We start from the raw sequence: 27,029 nt of genomic DNA, 5'->3' as shown, positions 1-27,029 counted from the left end.
ATTAGACTGCTGATTTTAAAGAGAAAGAGAAATGACTAAGGAAGAAAAGCAAACTCCTGGAAGTTAGAAAGAACATGATGAATTTAGGACAGTGCAAGTGGCTTAGTATGGTTGGCATAGAAAGTATACACGGTGACTGATGAGAGCTTAGTGTTAACTATGTCCATTATGTGGAGAGGAAGGAAGTTAAAGGTCAGCCTGCTATGCAGTATAAGTTGGTCAATGAACAACTATATGAAAATCAGAAGGGCCATGATACAATGATATTTGTGATAGCATCATGACCCTTGTTATTAGTTGTTAATTAAAGAGATTTAAATTAAAAAAATATGTTTGAACAACTGAGAGACAGCGAAGTATTAATAATTTATTCATTTGATCCTCAGATGCCCAGAGTATAAATATATGAAGTATAAAAATATAAATATATTTAATATTTTTTTAAACTGCACTTATAATAATGAAAGTGAATGCTCTGAATTTTTATGAAAGTGAATGCTCTGAATTTTACTAAGACATTCCATGCAAGAATTAATTCATTTTCATCTAGAATCTAAAATGTGCTTTCATGTTTCTATTGCATAGTTGTTTTTTTGCTGTATAACAATGGTGATCACATAACCTTTCATCCAAACTGGGACACTTTTGAAGATGAAAGAAGTGTTATGAATAATTATACAAGAACAATAGTCATAAATATGAACTGTCCTGGGTAAACCCAGGACTGGCTATGATTCTTGTTCAAAATGTGTATTTCATTTTAAAGTATACTTAAATTATTGGAGTTATGTAAAATTTGAAATAGGAGGTTCGTTTTGAAAAGAAACATCTTTGTCTCTTTGAATTAGATGGGTTTTAATCTTTTAATATTCTATACTTGGTGAACTATCCATCTTTTCTTTCTAGTTTCACCTTTCCTTGTTATTTACCACTATACTGAATAAATCACTGGCAGAAATAGATAAAATGAAGATGACAAATCTCTTCTTTGTGACACTTACTGGCTGTTAAATGTGCATACAGCTTTTTAAAGTAGAATTCTTCTTCAAAGTCTAGAAGAGGATACTTCATTTTATTTTTCTTTAGCCTCAAAAACAGAAATTGGGGTCAAGTCCAATAAAAAAATTATGGCCAATGGAAAATGAAGCATTATTAAAATAAGAAAACGGGAAGAAATTGAAAGACTTACTACAGAGGAGAACTACCAAATTGTAGCATTTCAACGGATGCTTATACAAAGACACAATACTCAGCTATTATTCAAGCAGGTGGCATATTATTATTCTTACAGATTGATACCTTTGCTTATTGTCCCCTTGGATGCACACAGAACAATAATTTGAATCTAATAATGTCTGTAGAAATTTCCATTAATAATATAAATTGTTATTAAAACATAAAAAAAATTATCTGTGGCCTGTTCCAACTGATTTTGTTTCTGTAATTGATGGACTGAGTTTCACTATACCTGGATACACCAGGACAACTGACTTTGATAATAAAGAAAAATAATTGATTTCAGGTTTCAAACGAGGCAGTTTGGAAACAGTGCTTTGTCGTTTCTTAACTCCCACAGAGTACAGCACCACAGGGCTCCAGGTAGATCCAGAGGAGACAATGGATACACATTTTGTAGTTTTATATACTCCAATGATAATTAAAATTGTGCAAGGTGAATCTCATCCATCACTATTTCAAACAAACGGTAAAAGAAGTCTTTCTTTGTTGAATGACTCCCAAACTCCTCCTGAATGAGATCTAAGGAAATTGCAGTTGCACACAAGGTTTTCTCCCTGCTCCTGCTCTGTACCTCACTTCCCTGTTAACTGCTTGTAGCCTGGTATGTCATGCCTCCAAGATTTCACTTCTGTTCTTCCTTATGTTCAAACATATTTCCCGGTTTTATTCATTAGCCAAATCTGTCCAATACAGCGAAATTTAGCTTGGGGTAATCTCCAGAAAATCTTCCCTGAGTCCCCAGATTAATTTAAATGTCCTTAATCTGTGCTTTGTTAGTGAGTTTTACATTTCCTTCCTGTTAGCAGTTGATGTATTTGATTTATCAGCTTATATTATATGATTTCTCCTCCTTCTAGGTCAACGTTCTTCACGGACAAAGAAACACTAAACAAATACAGAATCTAGAGTGTGTAATATAATTGGGCCAACAAAATATGTCCTAATTTGAGCTAAAATCAAATGTATCTCTGTATTACTGTTTGCAGTTGCTCTGACAGATAATTAAACCCAGACAGCCATTTCTAAGCAGCTGCATCTTAGTGAAGTAAAATAAGTATGGCTTTAGCTTAGATAAACTTAAATTTGAATTTCAATCCTGCTGCTTATTAATGATGTAATTCTGATTCAGTCACGTGCTATCTGAACTTTAGTTTTCATACTTGTACCAATAAGCAAAGTACTAAGATTGTGACTACAACTCAATGAAAAATATACATAAAACATATATGACATACGTGCTCAGTAAGCTTCCTTCCCTTACTTTCTTTTAACACTTTAAAAACATTTTTAATGTCACAGGGCTGCATATCTATTTTTTGTATGCATAGCCATGAAAAAGTCGGACAACACACACTAGATTTACTGCATATCCTTCCTTATATTTGTTCTTTTACTTAGAATGCTCTTCTCCCAGGCCCTCTTTCTACTTGGTAAATTCATATTCTTCCTTTGTTAGGCAGCTCAAGTCTTACCTTCTCAGTAAAGTCTTTAAGAACTAACTAACACATCATATGGGTTTCCACAGTACCTTTTTAATGATTTTATTGCAATATAGTAGATATTAAACCAAAACTGTAAGCCAAATAAATTCTCTTAGCTTTGAAAATTTTTGTGGTCTAGGATCCTCTTTCAGATTAAAAAAATAATGAGACATATATTAAAATAATTTCTGGACAAAGAAGACAAAGCATAACACATTGTCGCTCAGTTGTGTCCGACTCTTTGCCACCACATAGACTGTATTTTACCAAGCTCCTCTGTTCATGGAATTCTCCAGGCAAGACTACTGGAGTGGGTTGCCATTCCCTTCTCTAGGGGATCTTCCCAACCCAGGGATTGAACCCGGGTCTCCTGCATTGCAGCCTGATTCTTTACCATCTGAGTTGCCAGGGAAGCCCCCATTAAAATAAAAAAAAATATGTATATATAAATCCAGGTACTTTTAAAATATATTCATTGGTTAAGAATTTGTGGTTAAAAGCTAAATCCACTTGGTGAAACAAACAGACAAAAACCAAAAATCAAAATCTAAACTAAATGTTAGAAGATGTGATAAATTATAGTATGTAAATCATATACCTTTGATTAGGGTATTTATTACATATAAAAATATTCAGTATTTGAATAGCAGTTTAATATATAAAGTTATGTTAAAGAAAAAAAGCAGCACCATGTATTCTAACTGTTGCACTTCACCATTTTAAAGAAAAATTGGCTAATTGCAGTTCAAATTAATTTTCATTTTTATAGTATAAAAGCCCCTACAGTAGTTGCTACAGAATTTGTTGATAAACACAAAAACATTAGAACATTAGTTATATTTATAAACACAAGAACATTAAGCAATTCGGTAAATTTACCTTAATAACCAAATCAAACTTCTGGTGAAAGTCTCTATTTACTGGCTCCAGGAGACTAAGTTCTGCAGTCCTAGGATGCATATGAAAAAATCGTGGGTAATCCTCAGGAGTCCCTGAAAGACATTGACATTTCAGCACACAATAGAGAACAATAAGTAATATGTGTATCTGCTTTATCTATTTCTTTTCATTAACTGAGGAACAAATTCACAAATTCATTAGTAAATTAAGTTTCAAAATTACGCGTCTAAGGAAAGCAGATGAAAATGTGGTTTATCTCTAGTTGGTTTATGAATAAGGGGATGACATTGCTTCTTGTTTGGATGATTTGCCAAATATCTTTTATTAAGTGAAATCTTTAATTTGAAGCTTCATTACATAAAAGAGATATTAAGTTCATTGATAATAAATTTTGAATTATAAAATTGTATTTTAATGGTACATACATTTTAATTATAATCTGCATGGTCTTTCAACATACAGCAAAAGATGACTAGTAATTTTTACTAAATATCAAGTTGCTTGAATACTAAAATGAGAATATTCTATTACAGCTGGACAAACATGTTTCTTAAAATAAGTATTCATCTAATTATATCAACCACTTTAAATAAAAAACATTAAATATTAAATAAAATATTTTTATTTACTTTACTGTCTAGAGAGGATATTTCTAAAATTCAGCCATTTTAGTGAACTGAATTTTTCTTAAATTGTATCATCTTCCTTTGTATAGTACAACATTCTTTTTCTCAAAATGAACACAAAGTGTAAGTCAAATCATATAATTGTGGAATATACGCATTTGGCTTAATGATAAAGATAAGAATAAAATACAACATGACTGCCAATTATTAAATCCTACATTGTGCTATGAAATAGAGGAAAACAAAGGAATGGGAAAGACTAGAGATGTCTTCAGGAAAATTAGAAATACCAAGGGAACATTTCATGCAAAGACGGGCTCGATAAAGGTCCATACAGAAATGGTATGGACCTATCAGAAGCAGAAGATGTTAAGAAGAGGTGGCAAGAATACACAGAACTGTACAAAAAAGATCTTCATGACTAAGATAATCATGATGGTGTGGTCACTCACCTAGAACCAGACATCCTGGAATGTGAAGTCAAGTGGGCCTTAGAAAGCATCACTACGAACAAAGCTAGTGGAGGTGATGGAATTCCAGTTGAGCTATTTCAAATCCTGAAAGATGATGCTGTGAAAGTGCTACACTCAATATGCCAGCAAATTTGGAAAACTCAGCAATGGACACAGGACTGGAAAAGGTCAGTTTTCACTCCAATCCCAAAGAAAGGCAATGCCAAAGAATGCTCAAACTACCACACAACTGCAGTCATCTCACATGCTAGTAAAGTAATGCTCAAAATTCTCCAAGCCAGGCTTAAGCAATACGTGAACCGTGAACTTCCAGATGTTCAGTCTGGTTTTAGAAAAGGCAGAGGAACCAGAGATCAAATTGCCAACATCCGCTGGATCATGGAAAAAGCAAGAGAGTTCCAGGAAAACGTCTATTTCTGCTTTATTGACTATGCCAAAGCCTTGGACTGTGTGGATCACAATGAACTGTGGAAAACTCTGAAAGAGATGGGAATACCAGACCACCTGATCTGCCTCTTGAGAAACCTATATGCAGGTCAGGAAGCAACAGTTAGAACTGGACATGGAACAACAGACTAGTTCCAAATAGGAAAAGGGGTACGTCAAGGCTGTATATTGTCATCCTGTTTATTTAACTTATATGCAGAGTACATCAGGAGAAATGTTGGACTGGAAGAAGTACAAGCTGGAATCAAGATTGCTGGGAGAAATATCAATCACCTCAGATATGCAGATGACACCACCCTTATGGCAGAAAGTGAAGAGGAACTAAAAAGCCTCTTGATGAAAGTGAAAGAGGAGAGTGAAAAAGTTGGCTTAAACCTCAGCATTCAGAAAACAAAGATCATGGCATCTTGTCCCATCACTTCAGAGGAAATATATGGAGAAACAGTGGAAACAGTGGCAGACTTTATTTTCTGGGCTCCAAAATCACTGCAGATGGTAACTGCAGCCATGAATTTAAGGGACCCTTACTCCTTGGAAGGAAAGTTATGACCAACCTAGACAGCATCTTCAAAAGTAGAGGCGTTACTTTGCCAACAAAGGTCCATCTAGTCAAGGCTATGGTTTTCCCAGTGGTCATGTATAGATGTGAAAGTTGGACTGTGAAGAAAATAGAGTGCCGAAGAATTGATGTTTTTGAAATGTCGTATTGAAGAAGACTCTTGAGAGTCCCTTGGCCTGCAAAGAGATCCAACCAGTCCATTCTAAAGGAGATCAGTCCTGGGTGTTCATTGGAAGGAATGATGCTAAAGCTGAAACTCCAATACTTTGGCCATCTCATGCGAAAAGTTGACTCATTGGAAAAGAACCTCATGCTGGGAGGGATTGGGGGCAGGAGGAGAAGGGGATGACAGAGGAAGAGATGGCTGGATGGCATCACTGACTTGATGCACATGAGTTTGGGTGAACTCCGGGAGTTGGTGATGGACAGAGATGCCTGGGGTGGTGCGATTCATGGGGTCGCAGAGAATTGGCCATGACTGAGCTACTGAACTGAACTGAATATTGTGCTAAGAGCTTTATGTGTGTTTGTTAGTTGCTCAGTTGTGTCGTTCTTTGCAGCCCCATGGACCATGGCCCAGCAGGTTCCTCTGTCCATAGAATTTCCCAGGCAAGAATACTGGAGTGGGTATCCATTCCCTTCTCCAAGGGATCTTCCCAAGCCAGGGATCAAACCTGGGTATCCTGCATTGCAAGCCAATTCTTTACCATCTAACCTACCTGGAAAGCCCTTAAGTGCTTTACATAAATAATCATCGATACCACTGTAAATTATTCTCATTGTACCCGGGAAGACTTAGGAGATTTGCAATATTAAGTAATTTGTCCAAGGTCAAAGAGACAATGTCAGACAGAGCTTTATTCAAATCCAGGTTTAAAGATGTAAATTATATTCAAAACTGTGTTAATTGCTATAGTCCTCTGCTTCAACAAGAAATAAAAATTTTCTGGGCTTATGTAAGGGGAGAAAAATGATGCCAGTTAAGCTTAAAAATTCAGAAATAGTCAAAATTGCACATGAAAATTAAGTATATGATAAAGGAATCATCTGCAAAATTAGGGGAAAATGGATTTTTTGTTAGGAGCATTTACTTAATAGTAGAGTCATACAGAAAATGATAAAAATTTATCTATTTTTCATACAGTATACTCAAGTAAACCACAAATGGAGAAGGTGTTTATGTTCAATAAGCAATAAAGCAACGGAAGTGCTAGTAATAGATGAAAATGTGGATGCATTCTATTCTAATGTGAGAGTGGGCATATCTTCTCTACCTGTGGCTCATCATAAAGTATCAGTAAGGGAAAAGGAAAATGCTTTTGAACTGTCGTGTTGGAGAAGACTTGAGAGTCCCTTGGCCTGCAAGGAGATCCAACCAGTCCATTCTAAAGGAGATCAGCCCTGGGATTTCTTTGGAAGGAATGATGCTAAAGCTGAAACTCCAATACTTTGGCCACATCATGTGAAGAGTTGACTCATTGGAAAAGACTCTGATGCTGGGAGGGGTTGGGGGCAGGAGGAGAAGGGGACGACAGTGGATAAGATGTCTGGATGGCATCACTGACTCGATACACATGAGTTTGGGTGAACTCCGGGAGTTGGTGATGGACAGGGAGGCCTGGCGTTCTGCAATTTATGGGGTCGCAAAGAGTCGGACATGACTGAGATACTGAACTGAACTGAAGTTAAAACAGCTGTAAATTTAACGGCCTTACAAAACTGCATGGCAAGACGCAATAACCAAGTAATGAAATTATATTATAATTATCTTTAAATTTAACACTTGGAACTTTTCACTTGCTGCAGTATCCAAATCATTTTTATCCCATTTTATACTTGAAAACTATAGTTTTTCTGCTAAAATAACTCTTTCTAAGCAATTTCATAGATATCTTTAGTTATCTCTTCCCATGAGATCACGTGACATGTGGTTCATACTTTACTTGTAGTATTTAAAATCATGCTTTTTTTAAAACCATGTATTTTAATGTATCTTCTGACATTTTTATCCATAGAGTGTATTCCTGCCCAACATAGACCAGTTCTCCCTCATGTTCATATCTACATCATCTAGCATAGTAATTGCCATACTATCAAGTCCTTAGTTAATGGGGGGAAAAAAAAAAAAAAGCGCCTATTTCCTTTTATGTATGTCAACTTGAAAGTGAAAGAAAGTGTTAGTCACTCAGTCATGTTCAATTCTTTGTGACCCCGTGGACTGTAGCCCAACAGGCTCCTCTGTCCATGGATTCTCCAGACAAGAATTTTGGAGTGGGCTGCCATTTCCTTCTCCAGGGATTCTGCCCCATCCAGGGATTGAACTTGGGTCTCCTTCATTACAGGTAAAGTTGGCTCTTTACCAACTAAGCCACCATGTCACCCCCCTAAAGACTTAAAACAGACTTATGCTTGTGTTCATAAGCACTTTTAAAAAAACTTTAATAGTCTAATCTCTACAACTTACTTATAATACATGTGTAGTTCTAGACACCAAAGACTTGAAACAGAATTTCTTGAATTTTCTCGATGGACAGTATTTCTAAGTATGCTATAACATTATATTTTGAAATCTGTGTGGCATCTCTAGGTGATTAAAATATCCATCTGTCCCATGGGAAGGGGTTGAGGATAAAGTTAAATTCCATTCAATAGTTACTTTGAAACATACTTCAAAAGTGTCTCTTCTTCATTAAGAGATGTGTTGTTTGTTTTAGATGGGTGTATCTCTCTGGATACTATAAATCATGCAAAACAGCTACATCCATATTTTAGCAAAAGCAGTTTAAGAAAAGTGACATAATGAGATTCTTGTCAGTTTTGCTTTTGGTATGACTAACAGATATGCACAAGAATGGATTAAAATGACTTCTCTGAAATCTTCAAGGAAAATTTCCCCAAAGGGTATAATGTGTAATCTTTCTTCTTGTTGGCTCCAATAGCTCTTATTTAATTGTCACATACTTTTCAGAATTATGTAATGGAATCACTATTTTTAGAATTATGTAACAGCAATGGTACCCAACCAAAGATAAAATACTAGTAGAACAAAAAATGTAAGCTTTTAAATTGATTTTTCAATTTTTTCTTAGAGAATTCTTTGTGAGCTGATACAGAGAAAACTACCAACAGCAGACTGCATACTATTTTGAAGTTGTTTTGCCTCCTCAATAAAAGTGTTTCTACTTATTGTTCTCATTTCACTGAGACTGATTCTAAGGGAAAAAAGTATTTTTGAATGGTTATCTTACAATTTATTTATATATAAAAATAATTTCAATAAAATTTCTAAAAACAAAATCTTTGTTATTAAACTTAAAAAAAATGAAACTTATTTTTCCTTCACAATTTTAGAGCTATAGCTGAGAATGTAAAATGTTAGACTATACAAACCAACAAGGATGGAATAGAGGATGCCTGGCCTATCTGAAGGTGGCTGGATATTCCGGTCCTGATCAATGGCTTGGATGGGTGGCGTAACAATGATGGGGTTCAGTTCTTCCTGGAAAAAAAGAATCAGAGAGTTTAGTTCAGTTTTATTACTTCAGAGAGAACTGACACTCAGATATTGTTGTCTGGACAGCTAGATAACACCTGAATGAGTAAAGTCAGATTTCAAAATGTGTAATTTAATACCACAAATTAGTTAATTTTGAATCTGAAAGGGGAGAAAGATGCCCTCAAAGTCAAATGAAAAGACTTAGTAACTTTGTACCTAGGGCTTTATATCACAGATTTATCCTAAAAGGAGAGCAAGGAAGAAGTATATTAATAAATTTTAAATCTTTCCTTAATAATTTAATCAAATATATAAGGTTATCAAGTATAGTATTTGTTTTTGGCTTTAGACAAGATTTGTAAATATATTTATATACTTTTCTCCCTAAATGATGACTTAAAGTTTCACATAAATTACATTAAAAAAAATATTTTAAAATTTTATGTTTAAGTCAATAGAAATCAATTGTATGTTTCATATAGTTAAACTTAATTATATATCATGTAGGTATATACATGTAACTTATATACATATAATTATACCTTATATGCATATAATTATATATAATATACATGTTATATATAGTTATATATATTATCAGAGAAGGCAATGGCAACCCACTCCAGTACTCTTGCCTGGAAAATCCCATGGACGGATATTATTCTTATCTGCAAGAATATTCTGTTTAAAGATATAATGCATTTCTGATGTCCAGTGGCATCAAGTTTTGCTATCAGGACCAGATAATAAATATGCTTAGGCTTTGCTGGCCATGCAGTCTCTGTTACAGCTACTCAAGCCTGCCATTGTAACACAAAAGCAACCAGTAGACACGACTGTGTGGCAATAATACTTTATTTACAAAAACAGATGGCGAATAGAATGTATTTTGCTAACCCTGTGCTAGATTATAATAGGTATGCTGGAAGGACAAACATTTACTTTGCAGAGATAAGTTTGGGAAACACCATATTAAATAACATTTTAAAAATGTTAATTCATTCTACTACAGGTTGTTTCAGAGATTTAAGTGCATTAACTTGCCTAACAACTGTCTAAGAAAGGAGCATTATTTGTACATTTTCTAGAATCATTTATTAACATCTTCTTGAACTAACACCCTTAGAACACAATTTAGAAAATACTGCTTTAAGTTTGTGGAACTCTCAGTCCAAATATATAATAGTAATTCTGAATGCAAATAGAGTGTGTCTCAGTATCTCATACACATTCTAAGGAATCGCTGCAAGGCTCTTATATATTATTCCTTCTCAACTAACATAACCTTGAAATGTATCATTCACTCTTGTACAAAATCTGTAGTTTCTAATCTCAGCAGAAATGTATAGTTCTGGCATTCTAAATGAAACCAAAAAAGCAATGATATTAATTGTTATGCACAAAACTTAATGTTATGTTATTAAGTTATATTAGGTTTACGGGAATTTTAATAATTGAAGGTAAACATTGACCAATAATTTAGAGCTCACATACATCTTAGGGGCTCTGTCCAAATCATTTTTTCTAATGGGTTCTCAGTGGTCTAAATGCTATCAGTATTTTCCTAAAAATAAAGAGCTCTTTGTGGGGATAATTTCTGTGTGTGTCCACGTGCCCAGTCATGTCTGACTCTCTGTGACTGCATGGACTGTAGCCCACCAGGCTCCTCTGTCCATGGGATTCTCCAGGCAAGAATACTGGAGTGGGTTGTCATTTTTTTCTCCAGGGAATCTTCCTGACCCAAGGATCAAACCCACCTCTCTTAAATCTCCTACAGGTGGATTTAGACCAGGTGGATTCTTTCCCACTGTGCCTCCTGGGAATCCAGGGATAACTTACACTCTATTCATTTCTTTAAATGTGGATTTAGAACCATGAAAATGTTAAATCAATACCAACATTACTACATTAAATCCATTTGACCACTGTTGTTCTCACCCAATGTGGTGTGTGTCGTGCTGTGCTTAGTCGTTCAATTGTGTTCGACTCTTTGCAACCCCATAAACTGCAACCTACCAGGCTCCTCTGTCCTTGGAGATTCTCCAGGAAAGAATACTGGAGTGGGTTGCCACTGCCCTGCTCCAGGGTATCTACCCAACCCAGGGCTTGAATCCAAGTCTCCTGTGTTGCAGGTGGATTTTTTACCACCTGAGCCACCAGGAACACCCCACAATTTTTCTTTCACTCTCTACTTAGTAAAATCTTCAGACTTGAGATGCTGTTTAAAAGACCCTGTTTAAAATTTAAATATCCTTCAACTCAGCATTTGAGTGATATATTCACATGAGTAACATACATATAATATTATACTGAAACAGCTTAAGTGTTTTAAATTAAATCAAGACATTATAAAAATCTCCAAGAATGATCTATAGAAAGTTTTCCCAGGTATGGTAGAAAAAATAAAAACAAATATATTCAGAAACAACTTTGGAAAGGTAAACTGAAATGACTAGTAGTATCTCTGGCTTATTATCTTTAATTATTATAATTCTTAATTTTGACTGATTCTAAGATTCACCTTCCTATGTATATGATAGTGGACTCATGATTGCTTAGATTTGTGGTCTGTATTTTAATTGAATAATTTTATAGCATTTAGAAAGAGAATAGTTATGTTAAAATAGTAAAAACTTCACCATCAACTATAAATATATTCTAGCACTGATAATTAACTGATTTGAAATTTTAACAAATTATATCATTGAATACCTAAATAATTGAACTTATCATTTATTATTAAATGATTTTCATTAAATTTGATGTGCTCTTTGCACTTAGAAACTTCTCTTTTCAATACCCTTCTTAAAAACTACTTAAATATCCAATTGGAATTTAAATTTGTTATACTCTCCCTTTAACAAAAAAGTAAGATATAGACTACATGAAAGAAAATTCACTACACAATTATTAACAGCAATGTCAAAGTCAATCTGTGGACATTTTTATTCTCACCTCTTATTATATTTAAGTACACCATTTTCTCAGCAGTTTTTGAAAATATTTAGCTAGTTTCCAGAGCCTCTTAATGAAAATGAAAGAGGAGAATGAAAAAGTTGGCTTAAAACTCAACATTCAGAAAACTAAGATCATGGCAGCCGGTCCCATCACTTCGTGGCCAATAGGTGGGGAAACAGTGGCAGACTTATTTTTTGGGGCTCCAAAATCACTGCAGATGGTGACTGAAGCCATGAAATTAAAATACACTTACTCTTTGGAAGAAAAGTTATGACACTTACTCTTTGGAAGAAAAGTTATGACTGACCTAGACAGCATATTAAAAAGCAGAGACATTACTTTGCCAACAAAGGTCCATCTAGTCAAGGCTATGGCTTTTCCAGTGGTCATGTATGGATGTGAGAGTTGGACTATAAAGAAAGCTGAACACAGGAGAATTGATGCCTTTGAACTATGGTGTTGGAGAAGACTCTTGAGAGTCCCTTGGACTGCAAGGAGATCCAACCAGTCCATCCTAAAGGAGATCAGTCCTGAATATTCATTGGAAGGACTGATATTGAAGCTGAAACTCCGATACTTTGGACACCTGATGCGAAGAGCTGACTCATTGGAAAAGAGCCTGATATTGGGAAAGATTGAAAACAGGAGGAGAAGGGGATGACAGAGGATAAGATGGTTGGATGGCATCACCAACTCAATGGACATGAGTTTGAGTAAACTCCAGGAGTTGGTGATGGACAGGGAGGCCTGGCATGCTGCAGTCCATGGGGTTGCAAAGAGCTGGACACGACTGAGCGACTGAACTGAACTGAACTGAGCCAGCTTCTTGTCTGTTAACTATATGTTAACTAATAGAGAAAGGACAAACAATTCTAAGATGCTCACAATACTCTCATATAGACACATATATACTCAATGTCTTTCCTTAAGAAACTAAGTTACCATTTCTGTTTTTCTTTAATTACTTGTGCTCTTTTCAAACGTCAGAAATATCAAATTGTTTGAAAAAGTGTCATATGTTTTGAAATATTCTCCTCCTTGTGAATATTTTTAAAATATATTGAAAAAGTGGGTGGCATAGGCCAAGTCAATTACTCTGAACTTTTTATGTGATCACAGAAACAAATAATATTTAAAACTCTACAACCCACTAATAACCACTGTTACTAGTTTGAGGTATTTTCTATCAGAATTATCTATATATCTAGCATCTATCTATCTGTATATTTTCACAGTGATATTTCACCACTTTGCATATATCTAAAGTTTGTTGATTATTTTTACCCCACGTTATAACCACTGTTCTAAATCAATGCATCTGCTTTTCAAAAACACAATTTGCAATGATATGCAACTTCCACTAATGTTATAGTTATGCTGTATAGTTGTACGTCGAAGTTGCTTATATTATTTTGCGTGTTAAGTCACTTCAGTCATGTCTGACTATGTGCAACCCTATGGACTATAGCCTCCCAGGCTTTTCTGTCCATGGGATTCTCCAGGCAAGAATATTGTAGTGGCTTGCCATGCTTTTCTCCAGGGGATCTTCCTGACCCAGGCATCAAACCCACATCTTTTACACCTCCTGCACTGACAAGCAGGTTTGTGACAAATCTCTAATTTATCATACATCTACTTCCCAGTCTTAAACACACACACATACAGATACACACACACATACTTCAAAAATGCTACACTTTTTTTTTAAATTTTATTTTATTTTTAAACTTTACATAATTGTATTAGTTTTGCCAAATATCAAAATGAATCCATCAAGGTGAAAAGACAGCCTTCAGAATGGGAGAAAATAATAGCAAATGAAGCAACTGACAAACAACTAATCTCAAAAATATACAAGCAACTCCTACAGCTCAACTCCAGAAAAATAAGTGACCCAATCAAAAAATGGGCCAAAGAACTAAATAGACATTTCTCCAAAGAAGACTTACAGATGGCTAACAAACACATGAAAAGATGCTCAACATCACTCATTATCAGAGAAATGCAAATCAAGACCACTATGAGGTACCATTTCACACCAGTCAGAATGGCTGCGATCCAAAAATGCTACACTTTTTTTTTTTCACTCACTGATGACTGTTTCTTTCTTTTTTTTTTGCATTGATTGATTTTATTTTTAAACTTTACATAATTGTATTAATTTGAGAATTGAGAACAACACTATATTTTTTTCATTTCCTTTAAGAATTATTTTGAAAAAAAAATTATTTTATATTCCTACATTCAGTTGCACATATATTTAAAATATTAAATTACATTTTTATTGATTTGTATTTTATTTTTTGTTTTAATACACATATCTAAATACTTATATCATGATTTACTTATTTTTAAAATCTTTACTTTTATTGACCAGTCAACTGACATATGTCCTTGAATTTTTTTTCAGTGAGAAAATGTGAATACTTGTATATATGAGAATGTTAATGGCTGAATGGAAAGTATTGACTGAGTATTATGTTCTCCATTTCACTAACTTTCTCTATTCATAAACTTGACTCCATTGTTATCCAGTTTTGTTTCTGTGGATCAGAAATCTGAGCTCTACCTAGTGTTTGGTTCCTTTATGGTTTTTCTTTATTGGTCTTACCGAAATTTGCTTGTATCTTGAAATTAAATAGTAAATCAGAAATTTTCTGAGTACAGGCATATCTCATTTTATGGCACTTTGCCTCACTGTACTTCACAAACACTGCATCTTTTACAAATTGGAACTTTGAAGTAAACCCGTGTCAAACAAGTCTATCAGAACCATTTTTCCAAAATCATTTGTTCACTTTTTGTCTCTGTATCATATTTTGGTAATCCTTACAGTATTTCAGACATTTTCACTATCACTATGCTTGTTACAGTGTTCTGCAATCAATAGTCTTTAATGTTACTACTGCAGCTGTTTTGGAGCCCCAGGAACTGTGCCTATACAGTAAATGGTGCAACTTAATTAATAAATGGTGTATGTGTTCTGACTGCTCCACAACTGTTTGTTCCCTGATCTTTCTCACTCATCTTGGGCCTCCTAATTCTGTGATACACAACATTGTTGAACTTAAGCCAATTAATAACCCTACAACGGACTCTAAGTGTTTAAGTAGAAGGAAGAATGGAAATCTCTCACTTCAGAACAAAAGATAGAAATGATTACACTTAGTGAAGGTGGAAAGCCAAGATAGGTTGGAAGCAAGGTTTCTTTGGCCAAACAGCTAGCCATGTCATGAATGCAAAGGAAAAGTTCTTGAAGGAAATTCAAAATGTTAATTTTGTGAACATATGAATGATTAGAAAGCAAAACATTCTTATTGCTAATATGAAGAATGTTTTTGGTCTGGATAGACGATTAAACCAGCCATAACAAATTAAGAGTTGCTTCTTATGGATAAGCAAAGAAATTGGTTTCTTAATATGGAATCCACCCGTGGTGAAGATGGTATGAACATTGTTGAAATGACAACAAAGGATTTAGAACATTCCATAAATTAGTCAAAAAGCAGCAGCATAGATTGGGAGGATTGGCTCCGATTCTGAAAGAAATTCTGCCGTGGTTAAAATACTCTCAAACCCCATTACTTGTGACAGAGAAATGGTTCATGAAATTAGTTTTATTATTCCAGTTCTACTTTCTACTCTATCAGTAGCTGTATTTCACCATTAATCTCATGATTTATATATTTCATTTCTTATTTTTATTTGAAATTCAAAGCTTTAAAATAGACAACATGTTTCTTTTAATATCTGTCTTAATAACATTTTTTTCTTTTTATCTTGAATATAAAATATTCTTCTCCTTCAATGTTCCAGAATATTTCTTGGGATTCACATGTATCTCAACCAGTGTTTTGAGTGCTTGGTGCCTTTATGACTGTGAAGTTCCCACATTTCTGTGGTGGGAAGCTGAATTTCTATTTTTACCTGTCTGTGGGGTTTTTCACTCTTTATTTCAAAACAGCAGCAGTCTTATCGTTGTTGTTGCACAAATCTGACTTAGATTCCTTGTTTCCAGTGTTGGTGCCACTTTTAATCTCTTTTTATGTCTTTACAAATATTTCAATATGGTCATGGGTAAAGATAAATCTAGTACCTAAAGCTACCTGCCATTTCAATCCAGACCTTCCTAGTACAGGTTTATGAGCAGGAAAATAACAAGATAAAAGAGGTGTTAAATAAAACTATGTTTTCACTTATGAATAAGATTAACACTCTGAGAGAAAGCCTCTTTTCTAACTTCTCCAAATAGAAACATAATTGTTCTTTCCTCATTATGGTCCTGGCTATAGCTTTAACCTTCAGCAGTCTATTGCTCAGAAGTCTTACTTTCCTAGTTCATTGTATGTCATAGAGAAGTGAAGTGCAGAGGAAAGCATGCTGCCATCACAGCTGGAAAGACCAAAGTTTGTGTGCTCCAAAATGTAGTATGAATACTAACTCAGCCTTCTAAGAGTATAATAGTAACATTAATTTACATTAAATTGTATCAATTAATTTCACATCAATTTAAATTTACTACCATTTCTTGGCTTAAAAAGTAACTTTTGCAGTCCTTTGCAGTGACTATTTCAGGTTAATACTAAATATTAGTTTTTAAATGCCTTAGTTATGCATAATTTTCTTTCTGATAGTAGTAAAATAAATTAAACAGAAGGATCATTATTATCCCTTTCACTGTTAGTGCCTGACTTTGTGTCTGACACATTGCAGATACTCAAATACCATTTACCCAATGAGAAAACTGTGGCTATTGAATGAATTCTGTGAAAATAATTATAGCAAAATAAATCTGATAGGAACATCCAACCAAAGAAAGAGACAAATTTTAGAAAAACAATGACTGGTGATAAATTTTATTGGGGGTTGAGCCTGCCAAAGAAAAATGAATTTTTAATTCAGAATTAGAAAAAAAAATAAGATTTAAAAAATAAATGGAATTCAGTGTTTTTATATTAATTTCAGATATTGATTAGACCTTTATTCTATATAAGGATATAAAAATAATTATTGCATTTTCCAGCATTTTTGAGCTTCCCTGGTAACTCAGAGGTTAAAGCGTCTGCCTGCAATGCGGGAGACCAGGGTTCGATCACCAGGTTCAGAAGATCCCCTGGAGAAGGAAATGTACTCCACGCCAGTGCTTTTGCCTGGAAAATCCCATGGATGGAGGAGCCTGGTAGGCTACAGTCCATGGGGTCACAAAGAGTCGGACACGACAGAGCGACTTCATTTCACGTTCACTTTCACTATAAAAGTGAACTACACACTGTATCCTTTCAGTTCAGTTCAGTTCAGTTCAGTCTCTCAGTCGTGTTCGACTCTTTGCGACCCCATGAATTGCAGCACGCCAGGCCTCCCTGTCCATAACCAACTCCCGAGTTCACTCAAACTCATGTCCATCAAGTCGGTGATGCCATCCAGCCATCTCATATCTGTCGTCCCCTTCTCCTCCTGCCCCCAATCCCTCCCAGCATCAGAGTCTTTCCCAGTGAGTCAACTCTTCGCATGAGGTGGAGTTTCAGCTTTAGCATCATTCCATCCAAAGAACACCCAGGACTGATCTCCTTCAGAATGGACTGGTTGGATCTCCTTGCAGCCCAAGGGACTCTCAAGAGTCTTCTCCAACACCACAGTTCAAAAGCATCAATTCTTCAGCACTCAGCTTTCTTCATAGTCCAACTCTCAGATCCATACATGGCTACTGGAAAAACCATAGCCTTGACTAGACAGAACTTTGTTGGCAAAGTAATATCTCAGCTTTTCAATATGCTATCTAGGTTGGTCATAACTTTCCTTCCTGTATCATTTACAGTTGCTGCTGCTACTGCTGGTGCCAAGTTGCTTCAGTTGTGTCCAACTCTGTGTGACCCCATAGACGGCAGCCCACCAGGCTTCCCGTCCCTGGGATTCTCCAGACAAGAACATTGGAGTGGGTTGCCATTTCCTTCTCCAATGCATGAAAGGGAAAAGTGAAAGTGAAGTTGCTCAGTCGTGTCCGACTCAGCAACCCCATGGACTGCGGCCTACCAGGCTCCTCCGTCCATGGGATTTTCTAGGCAAAAGTACTGGAGTGGGGTGCCATTGCCTTCTCTGACCCTTTACAGTTGGCATATTAATTTACTATTATATGATGGGGCTTCCCCAGTGGCTCAGTTGGACAGAATCTGTCTACAATGCGGGAGTCACAGTAGATGTGGATTTGATCCCTGGATTGGGAAGATCCCCTAAAGGAGGGCACAGCAACCCACTTCAGTATTCTTGTCTGGAGAATCCCATGGACAGAGGAGCCTGGCATGCTACAGTCCATAGGGTCACAAAGAGTCCGACATGACGGAGGCAATTTAGCATGGCATATAATAGTTACTATTAACAGTAACTGGCTTCTCTGGTGGCTTAGATGGTAAAGAATTCACCTGCAATGCAGGAGATCCAGATTCAATCCCTGGGTTGGGAAGATACCCTGGAAAAGGGAAAGGCCACCCACACTACTATTCTTGCCTGGAGAATTGATAAGGCTAAACTTATCCTATTGGATGTTGGTTTGGAAAACAAAATACCATATACTTTTGATCTGTTTCTTGTTATTAAAAATTGGGTGAAGAAAAAGAAGCATCTCTTGTTGCCAAAAATACCCACTGTCTCAACCGAAGGTCATTCTGTATTACTTAACCCATAATGAGAGAAACTTCTAAAGATTCTGCAGGTCTCTTCTTGACAAATAGAACAATAAAAAGAAATTTGGACAAAAAATGGAAATGTGCATCAGGATACACTAATATTAATACAAACCAAATGCCTTATGATTATACAGTGGAAGTGAGAAATAGATTTAAAGGACTAGATCTGATAGATAGAGTGCCTGATGAACTATGGACTGAGGTTCGTGACATTGTACAGGAGATAGGGATCAAGATCATCCCCATGCAAAAGAAATGAACAAAGCAAAATGGCTGTCTGGGGAGGCCTTACAAATAGCTGTGAAAAGAAGAGAAGCGAAAAGCAAAGGAGAAAAGGAAATATATAAGCATCTGAATGCAGAGTTCCAAAGAATAGCAAGAAGAGATAGGAAAGCCTTCCTTAGTGGTCAATGCAAAGAAATAGAGAACAACAGAGTGGGAAAGACTAGAGATCTCTTCAAGAAAATTAGAGACCAAGGGAATATTTCATGCAAAGATGGGCTCAATAAAGGACAGAAATGGTATGGCCCTAAGAGAAGCAGAAGATATTAAGAAGAGATGGCAAGAATACACAGAAGAACTGTACAAAAAAGATATTCACAACCAAATAATCACGATGGTGTGATTACCCACCTAGAGCCAGACATCCTGGAATGTGAAGTCAAGTGGGCCTTAGAAAGCATCACTATGAACAAAGCTAGTAGAGGTGATGGAATTCCATTCGAGCTATTTCAAATCCTGGAAGATGATGCTGTGAAAGAGTTGCACTCAATATGCCAGGAAATTTGGAAAACTCAGCAGTGGACACAGGACTGGCAAAGGTCAGTTTTCATTCCAATCCCAAAGAAAGGCAATGCCAAAGAGTGCTTAAACTACCGCACAACTGCACTCATCTCACACGCTAGTAAAGTCATGCTCCAAATTCTCCAAGCCAGGCTTCAGCAATACGTGAACCGTGAACTTCCAGATGTTCAAGCAGGATTTAGAAAAGGCAGAGGAACCAGAGATCAAATTGCCAACATCCACTGGATCATCAAAAAAGCAAGACGGTTCCAGAAAACATCTATTTCTGCTTTGTTGACTATGCCAAAGCCTTTGACTGTGTGGATCACAATAAACTGTGGAAAATTCTGAAAGAGATGGGAATACCAGACCACCTGACCTGCCTCTTGAGAAACCTATATGCAGGTCAGGAAGCAACAGTTAGAACTGGACATGGAACAACAGACTGGTTCCAAATAGGAAAAGGGGTACGTCAAGGCTGTATTTTGCCACCCTTCTTATTTAACTTCTATGCAGAGTACATCATGAGAAACGCTGGGCTGGAAGAAGCACAAACTGGAATCAAGATTGCTGGGAGAAATATCAATAACCTCAGATATGCAGATGATACCACCCTTATGGCATAAAGTGAAGAGGCACTAAAAAGTGTTTTGATGAAAGTGAAAGAGGAGAGTGAAAAAGTTGGCTTAAAGCTCAAATTTCAGAAAACGAAGATCATGCGATCTGGTCCCATCACTTCATGGGAAATAGATGGGGAAACAGTGGAAACAGTGTTAGACTTTATTTTTTTGGGCTCCAAAATCACTGCAGATGGTGATTGCAGCCATGAAATTAAAAGATGCTTACTCCTTGGAAGGAAAGTTATGACAAACCTAGATAGCAAATTAAAAATAAGAGACATTACTTTGCCAACAAAGGTCCATCTAGTCAAGGCTATGGTTTTTCCAGTGGTCATGTATGGATGTGAGAGTTGGACTGTGAAGAAAGCTGAGCACCAAAGAATGGATGCTTTTGAACTGTGGTGTTGGAGAAGACTCTTGAGAGTCCCTTGGACTGCAAGGAGATCCAACCAGTCCATTCTGAAGGAGATCAGCCCTGGGATTTCTTTAGAAGGAATGATGCTGAAGCTGAAACTCCAGTACTTTGGCCACCTCACTGAAGAAGAGTTGACTCATTGGAAAAGCCTCTGATGCTGGGAGGGATTGGGGGCAGGAGGAGAAGGGGATGACAGAGGATCAGATGGCTGGATGCCATCACCGACTCGATGGACGTGAGTTTGAGTGAACTCCGGGAGTTAGTGATGGCCAGGGAGGCCTGGTGTGCTGCGATTCATGGGGTTGCAAAGAGTCGGACACAACTGAGCGCTGAACTGAGCTGAACTGAGGGTTTCAATGCTTTATAAAGTTTCATTTTTTGATAGATAGTCTTGGTGGGCTTATGTCTGCCTCACTAAATAGTACGTGACACTTGGCAACGCATGCATAGCAACAGCCTCGATCATGGTTTCCCGTGCATTCTTTCCCAACTCATACAGGTACTGCCTGAGTCACACATAAAATGGGAGCTTCCCCACAAACTAAACCATTAGTGACATTTAAACCCACAGCATAGGAAGGACTCTGGAAGAATTTAGCTCTTTTTGTGGAAGCACGAAGTGAGACATTTAGTTTTAATGCTTGAAAAAGTATGACCTGGCCTGTTTTCAGACATCTATTTTGTCCTTGCAGTGAAGACTACTACTTTAAACCACAACAGGGGAGCTGTTGATAACTTTGGATGCGGATTCCTGCAGGGCACTGATAGATACTTCATAAATCTTTTCCAAATGGTATTTTTGATATTTGCCCACACAGTCTCTGGAAGCATTCACAAAACTTTTCAATTTTTATTCAGAAGTTCAACATAATAGTTTTTTCTCTCCCATTCCTGCTTTAGTAGCAAGTATGTCTTCTACATAGAATGTACTTATTTTCCACTACTGACATTCAAAGTGTGGATACCATTACACTTGCACAAGAAGTATTTGATTAAAAAAAAAGAAAACAGTTGCAGTTGTTGGGTCTGATCTCAGAAAACAAATATAATCATGATATGTGTGAGAATAGTTTTAGGTAATCTTCATTCTGAAAAAAAAAAAAAAAAACTCAGGACTTTTATATATATATATATATATACATATATATATATATAAAATAAAGATTTATGCAAAAAAATAATAACAACACTCTTCTAATCCTCTTTGGCAATTTATCCGCCTTCCTGACCTGTATTTCTTTCTCCATATTTTAAAAAAGAGAGATGGCCAATGTCTCAATGGATATAGCAATCTCATATTACTTCTTTGTAACTTTACTAAGACAATTCTTTGTATTGCATTTGAACCAACATTGCACTGGCCGACTCTCATGAAATAGGGCATTCTTAGGTGTTCTTTTGATTCTTATTGTTGAAAACTATGATTGTACTTTCCTGATAAAATATTTCCAAATATCAAAACTTGAATGACTGAGCAGCTCACTCTCAGAATCCTTTGACGCTGTTTAGTCACTAAGTTGTGTCTGACTTTGCGACCCCATGGATCGTAGCCCACCAGACTCCTCTATTTATGGCATGTCCCAGGTAAGAATGCTGGAGGAGGTTACCATTTTCTTCTCCAAGGGATCTTCCAGACCCAGGGATCAAATCTGTCTCCTGCTTGGCAGGCAGATTCATTCATTCATTCACTGAGCCACCTAAGAAGCCCTTCAGAATTCTATTGCTGTTTTTACCCAAAAATACCAGTCAAAAGTAAAGTATTCAAACTAGAAATGAAGTGTATGACATTAACTACTACACAAATTAACCAAATATATATGTTACTTTTCTACTGAATTCAATCAACTAATGAACCAGTACAGCAACAAGAAGGCTTGTAGCTAAATATGGGGAAAAAGTGGAGTTTCAATTAGAAAAGCATTTGAACTCTCCAACAATGATCTAATAGAGAACAAGGAAATAAATAATTAAGTACTTTTTTTAAGAAATGGAGAATCAAATGGTCAGCTGTTTATTTAGAAAATATTTGAACTGGTTATCCTAATCAATTAATTCACAGGTACTTACTGAAAGGAAAATTAAAAAGAAAAAAAAAAAGAAATGGGAAGTAGAATAATGCTCATTGTTATTCTACTTGTCCCTGATTCTATATATTTAATTTTCAGAACACCACTTCTATACAACTCTGGGGACATTCCCAGTGATCTAGAAGCTAAGACTCTGTGTCGCCAGGGCAGGGGGCCTGGGTTCAATCCCTGGCTGGCAACTAGGTCCTGCATGCCTCAACTAACACCTGGCATGGCCAAATAGATAAACATTCGGCTACCACAGGTGGTACAGTGGTAAAGAATCCTTTTGCCAATGCAGGAGATATGGATTCCTGGGTTAGGAAGATCCCCTGGAGTAGGAAATGACAATCCACTCCAGTTTTCTTGTCTGGAAAATTCCATGGACAGAGGAGCTTGGAGCCCGGTGGGTTACAGTCCATGGGGTTGCAAAGAGTCAGACGTGGCTGAGCATTTCCACTTTCAACTATTATAAAATCTGTCAAAAACCTTGAGAAGCAAGTGGTACAGTTTGAATAAAAATCTGACTCTAACTCCTTGCCTTTGGAGTTCTTTGATTTTATATCATTATGTGGATGAGTGAGGCCACTTTTCCTCACTTACTTGTCTGACTGTCCCTTCCACCACTATTTTTCTTGTTCCCTGAACTCTAGAACATCTGGCTTTATTCTGATTTTTTTTTTTTACATTTTTTATTGACAAAATTTAGTACATAATAATTGGAGAAGGCAGTGGCACCCCACTCCAGTACTCTTGCCTGGAAAATCCCAGGGATGGAGGAGCCTGGTAGGCTGCAGTCCATGGGGTCGCTAAGAGTCAGACATGACTGAGCGACTTCACTTTCACTTTTCCCTTTCATGCATTGGAGAAGGAAATGGCAACCCACTCCAGTGTTCTTGCCTGGAGAATCCCAGGGACGGGGGAGCCTGGTGGGCTGCCGTCTATGGGGTCACACAGAATTGGACACGACTGAAGTGACTTAGCAGAATATATAATAATAAGAGCACTTTTCGGTAGTGTGATTCTAAGGAGAAGAATGGAATGCTTTTTAGGGAGAAGATAAGATTTTACTTAATTGGGGTTCAAAATGAGTGTTCTTTATCATCAAATAGATTGCAAATGTTTATCTGTTAAAAAAAAAAATCTTTTCTTATGAGCCTAACAAAAACAAACATCAGTCCAGATTTGATCTGTGGGTCATGATTTGCAACGCATGGCTTTCTTCCTGAAGTCTATATTCTGAAGCTTGGAAGGCAAAGGTTTTTCAAGATTTGGCTACAGACTACTGTCTTTCCCTCCTGTTTCCCAGTACTTCCATTATATACTGCTCTAGCCAAACTAAAATGCTTATCATTCACTGTAAACCACCTATATCTCCCCAGATCTAGCCCTTTATCCATGCTGTTTCCAACATGAGCTCTCAATATCAAAATAGTTCAAGGTTCTGCTCAAATGTCACCTCCTATTTTAAGTTTATTCCTGAATCTCCAGCTGGAATTGACCCTTTATTCCTTTGAAAACCCACAGGATGGGTGTTCCTATTTCAGATCACTTGTACATGTTTTATGACTCAGATTCTAGAGCATTAGCGCTGTGGTTCATTCATTTGGTGTTTCTCTCAGCATATAGCATGAACAGATGTTCAACATATAATTGTAGAATTCAAGATTGAACACAGAGGGAGAATTATTCATGTTAGAAGCTTCCTGCTGTTTTTTCCATTCTGAGTTGCATCTCCTTCCCTTGTTTCACTTCCAATCCACTTGTGACTAGTTCCCTGTATTAAATTCCTTTAATTCAACCACAACATGAGCTCTGTTTCTCACTTTCTCATGAAAGTGAAAGTGAAGTCACTCAATCGTGTCCGACTCTTTGCGACGCCATGGACTGTAGCCTACCAGGCTCCTCCGTCCATGGGATTTTCCAGGCAATAGTACTGGAGTAGATTGCCATTTCCTTCTCCAGGGGATCTTCCCAACCCAGGGATCGAACCCAGGTGTCCCACATTGTAGACAGACGCTTTACTGTCTGAGCCACCAGGGAAGTCCATTAACTAACATAAGTGCATGAAATAAATAATCTATCTATATGTGTGTGTGTGTGTATATATATACACACCGTGTGAATTGGGCTACTCTGGTGTTTCAGTCAGTAAAGAATCTACCTGCAATGCAGGAGATCTAGGTTTTATCACTGAGTCAGAAATGTCCCTGGAGAAGGAACTAGCAATCCACTCCAGTATTCTTGCCTGGGAAATCTCCTGGATAGAGGAACCTGGTGGGCTACAGTCCATGGGACTGCAAAGAGTTGGACATATCTTAGGGACTAAACCACCACCAAAATGTGAGAATTAATGCCAAAGATCCATCAAAATACAAGGAAGGAGAATACCGAAACTAAAATGTTCCTGAAGCAGTAAGTTAGATAGAGGTTTTCCATAGTGTTTCTGTTGTTAAAAATGTGCCAAACTTTTCTGTTTTCAGCTTTTTTATATTCGCAGTTTCTTTAGCCTTCCATTTCATTACTCAGGTCTCAACTCAAATGACCTTCTTCAAGGAAGCCTTCCTTTGACTACTCTAGCCAACAAACCCCTTCATTCAATTGCACTCATAGTACTCACTGTATGCTGTGTTCAGCATGTATGTATCAGTGCCTGAAATTATCTTATTTATGGAAATTTTAATTTTCTGTCTCTCTACACTGAAATGTATGTTCCTGGAAAATATATGATCCCAATGTCTATATTCCTAGTTCCCAAAACACTGTTGTAAAAATCTCCCCTTCAATCTTTGTTTATTTCTCTCTCTCTCTCATTCTGATGACAGATAGATAGAATGTACTTACATATAATCAACTAACTGAATCTTTTAGGTGATAAAAAAAATAAGACTTTCCTTGTTAAGGAGCCTAAAATGCACTTGCAAGAAAAGATCAGTTACTATATGTCTCAACTAATAATTAAAAGCAGTGCATACTTTGTGGAGCTTTCCACTAAACTGTTTGCAGAAAGGAGAGGTTGGGTGATATCTATAAACCTGAGGAATTTTAATATTACCTCTTGTTTTTTGCAGATTATTACTGACTCTGTGGATCACAATAAACTATGGAAAATTCTGAAAGAGATGGGAATACCAGGACCACCTGACCTGCCTCTAGAGAAACCTGTATGCAGGTCAGGAAGCAACAGTTAGAACTGGACATGTAACAACAGACTGTTTCAAAATAGGAAAAGGAGTACGTTAAAGCTGTATATTGCTACCTTGCTTATTTAACTTATATGCAGAGTACATCTCGCAAAATGCCAGGATGGATGAAGCAAAAGCTGGAATCAAGATTGCCGGGAGAAATATCAATAACCTCAGATATGCAGATGATACCACCCTTATAGCAGAAAGCAAATAAGAACTAAAGAGCCTCTTGATGAAAGTGAAAGAGGAGAGTGAAACATTGGCTTAAAGCTCAACATTCAGAAAACTAAGATCATGGCATCTGGTCCCATCATTTCCTGGCAAATAGATGAGGAAAATGGAAACAGTGACAGACTTTATTTTCTTGGGCTCCAAAATCACTGAAAATGGTGACTGCATCCATGAAATTAAAAGAGAGTTGCTCCTTGGAAGAAAAGTTATGACAAACCTAGACAGCATATTAAAATGTAGAGACATTATTTTGCCAACAAAGATCCATCTAGTCAAATCTATGGTTTTTCCAATAGTCATGTATGGATGTGAGTTGGACTATAAAGAAAGCTGATCCAGGTTCCATGCATGATACTGGATGCTTGGGGCTGGTGCACTGGGACGACCCAGAGGGCGGGTATAGGGAGGGAGGAGGGAGGAGGGTTCAGGATGGGGGACACAGGTATACCTGTGGCAGATTCATTCTAATGTTTGGCAAAACTAATACAATATTGTAAAGTTTAAAAATAAAATTAAAAAAAAAAATAAAACCAAAAAAAAAAAAAAGAAAGCTGAGTGCCAAAGAATGGATGCTTTTGAACTATGGTGTTGGAGAAGACTCTTGAGAGTCCCTTGGACAGCAAGAGGATCCAACAAATCCATCCTAAAGGAAATCAGTCCTGAATATTCATTGGAAAGATTGATGCTGAAGTGGAAACTCCAATAAAACGGCCAGCTGATGCAAAAAGTGACTCATTTGAAAAGACTCTGATGCTGGGAAAGATTGAAGGCAGGAGGAGAAGGGGATGACAGAGGATGAGATGGTTGGATGGCATCACTGGCTTGATGGACATGAGTTTGAGCAGGCTCCGAGAGTTGGTGATGGAC

General features: G+C 36.7%; 1 protein-coding gene across 1 annotated transcript in view; it reads right to left on the bottom strand.

Moving 5' to 3' along the window:
• Nucleotides 1-27,029, bottom strand: part of LOC147343960 (protocadherin-15-like) — a 1,781,617-nt gene that overhangs the window by 381,294 nt on the left and 1,373,294 nt on the right. The window contains exons 12-13 of the mRNA XM_086377653.1: nt 9,116-9,224; nt 3,600-3,712 (exon numbers count right to left, since the gene is read on the bottom strand). Of these exons, the coding sequence (XP_086233779.1) occupies nt 3,600-3,712; nt 9,116-9,224 (222 nt within the window). The remainder of the gene's footprint in view (nt 1-3,599; nt 3,713-9,115; nt 9,225-27,029) is intronic.

Source organism: Bos grunniens, chromosome 26 (genome assembly GCF_055505025.1).
Source record: "Bos grunniens cultivar Pamir isolate PY7600 chromosome 26, Bosgru_T2T1.0, whole genome shotgun sequence".
NCBI classification, from domain to species: Eukaryota; Metazoa; Chordata; class Mammalia; order Artiodactyla; family Bovidae; genus Bos; species Bos grunniens.
Note: the sequence above shows the minus strand (reverse complement) of the source record. Positions and strands in the feature narration are given on the sequence as shown.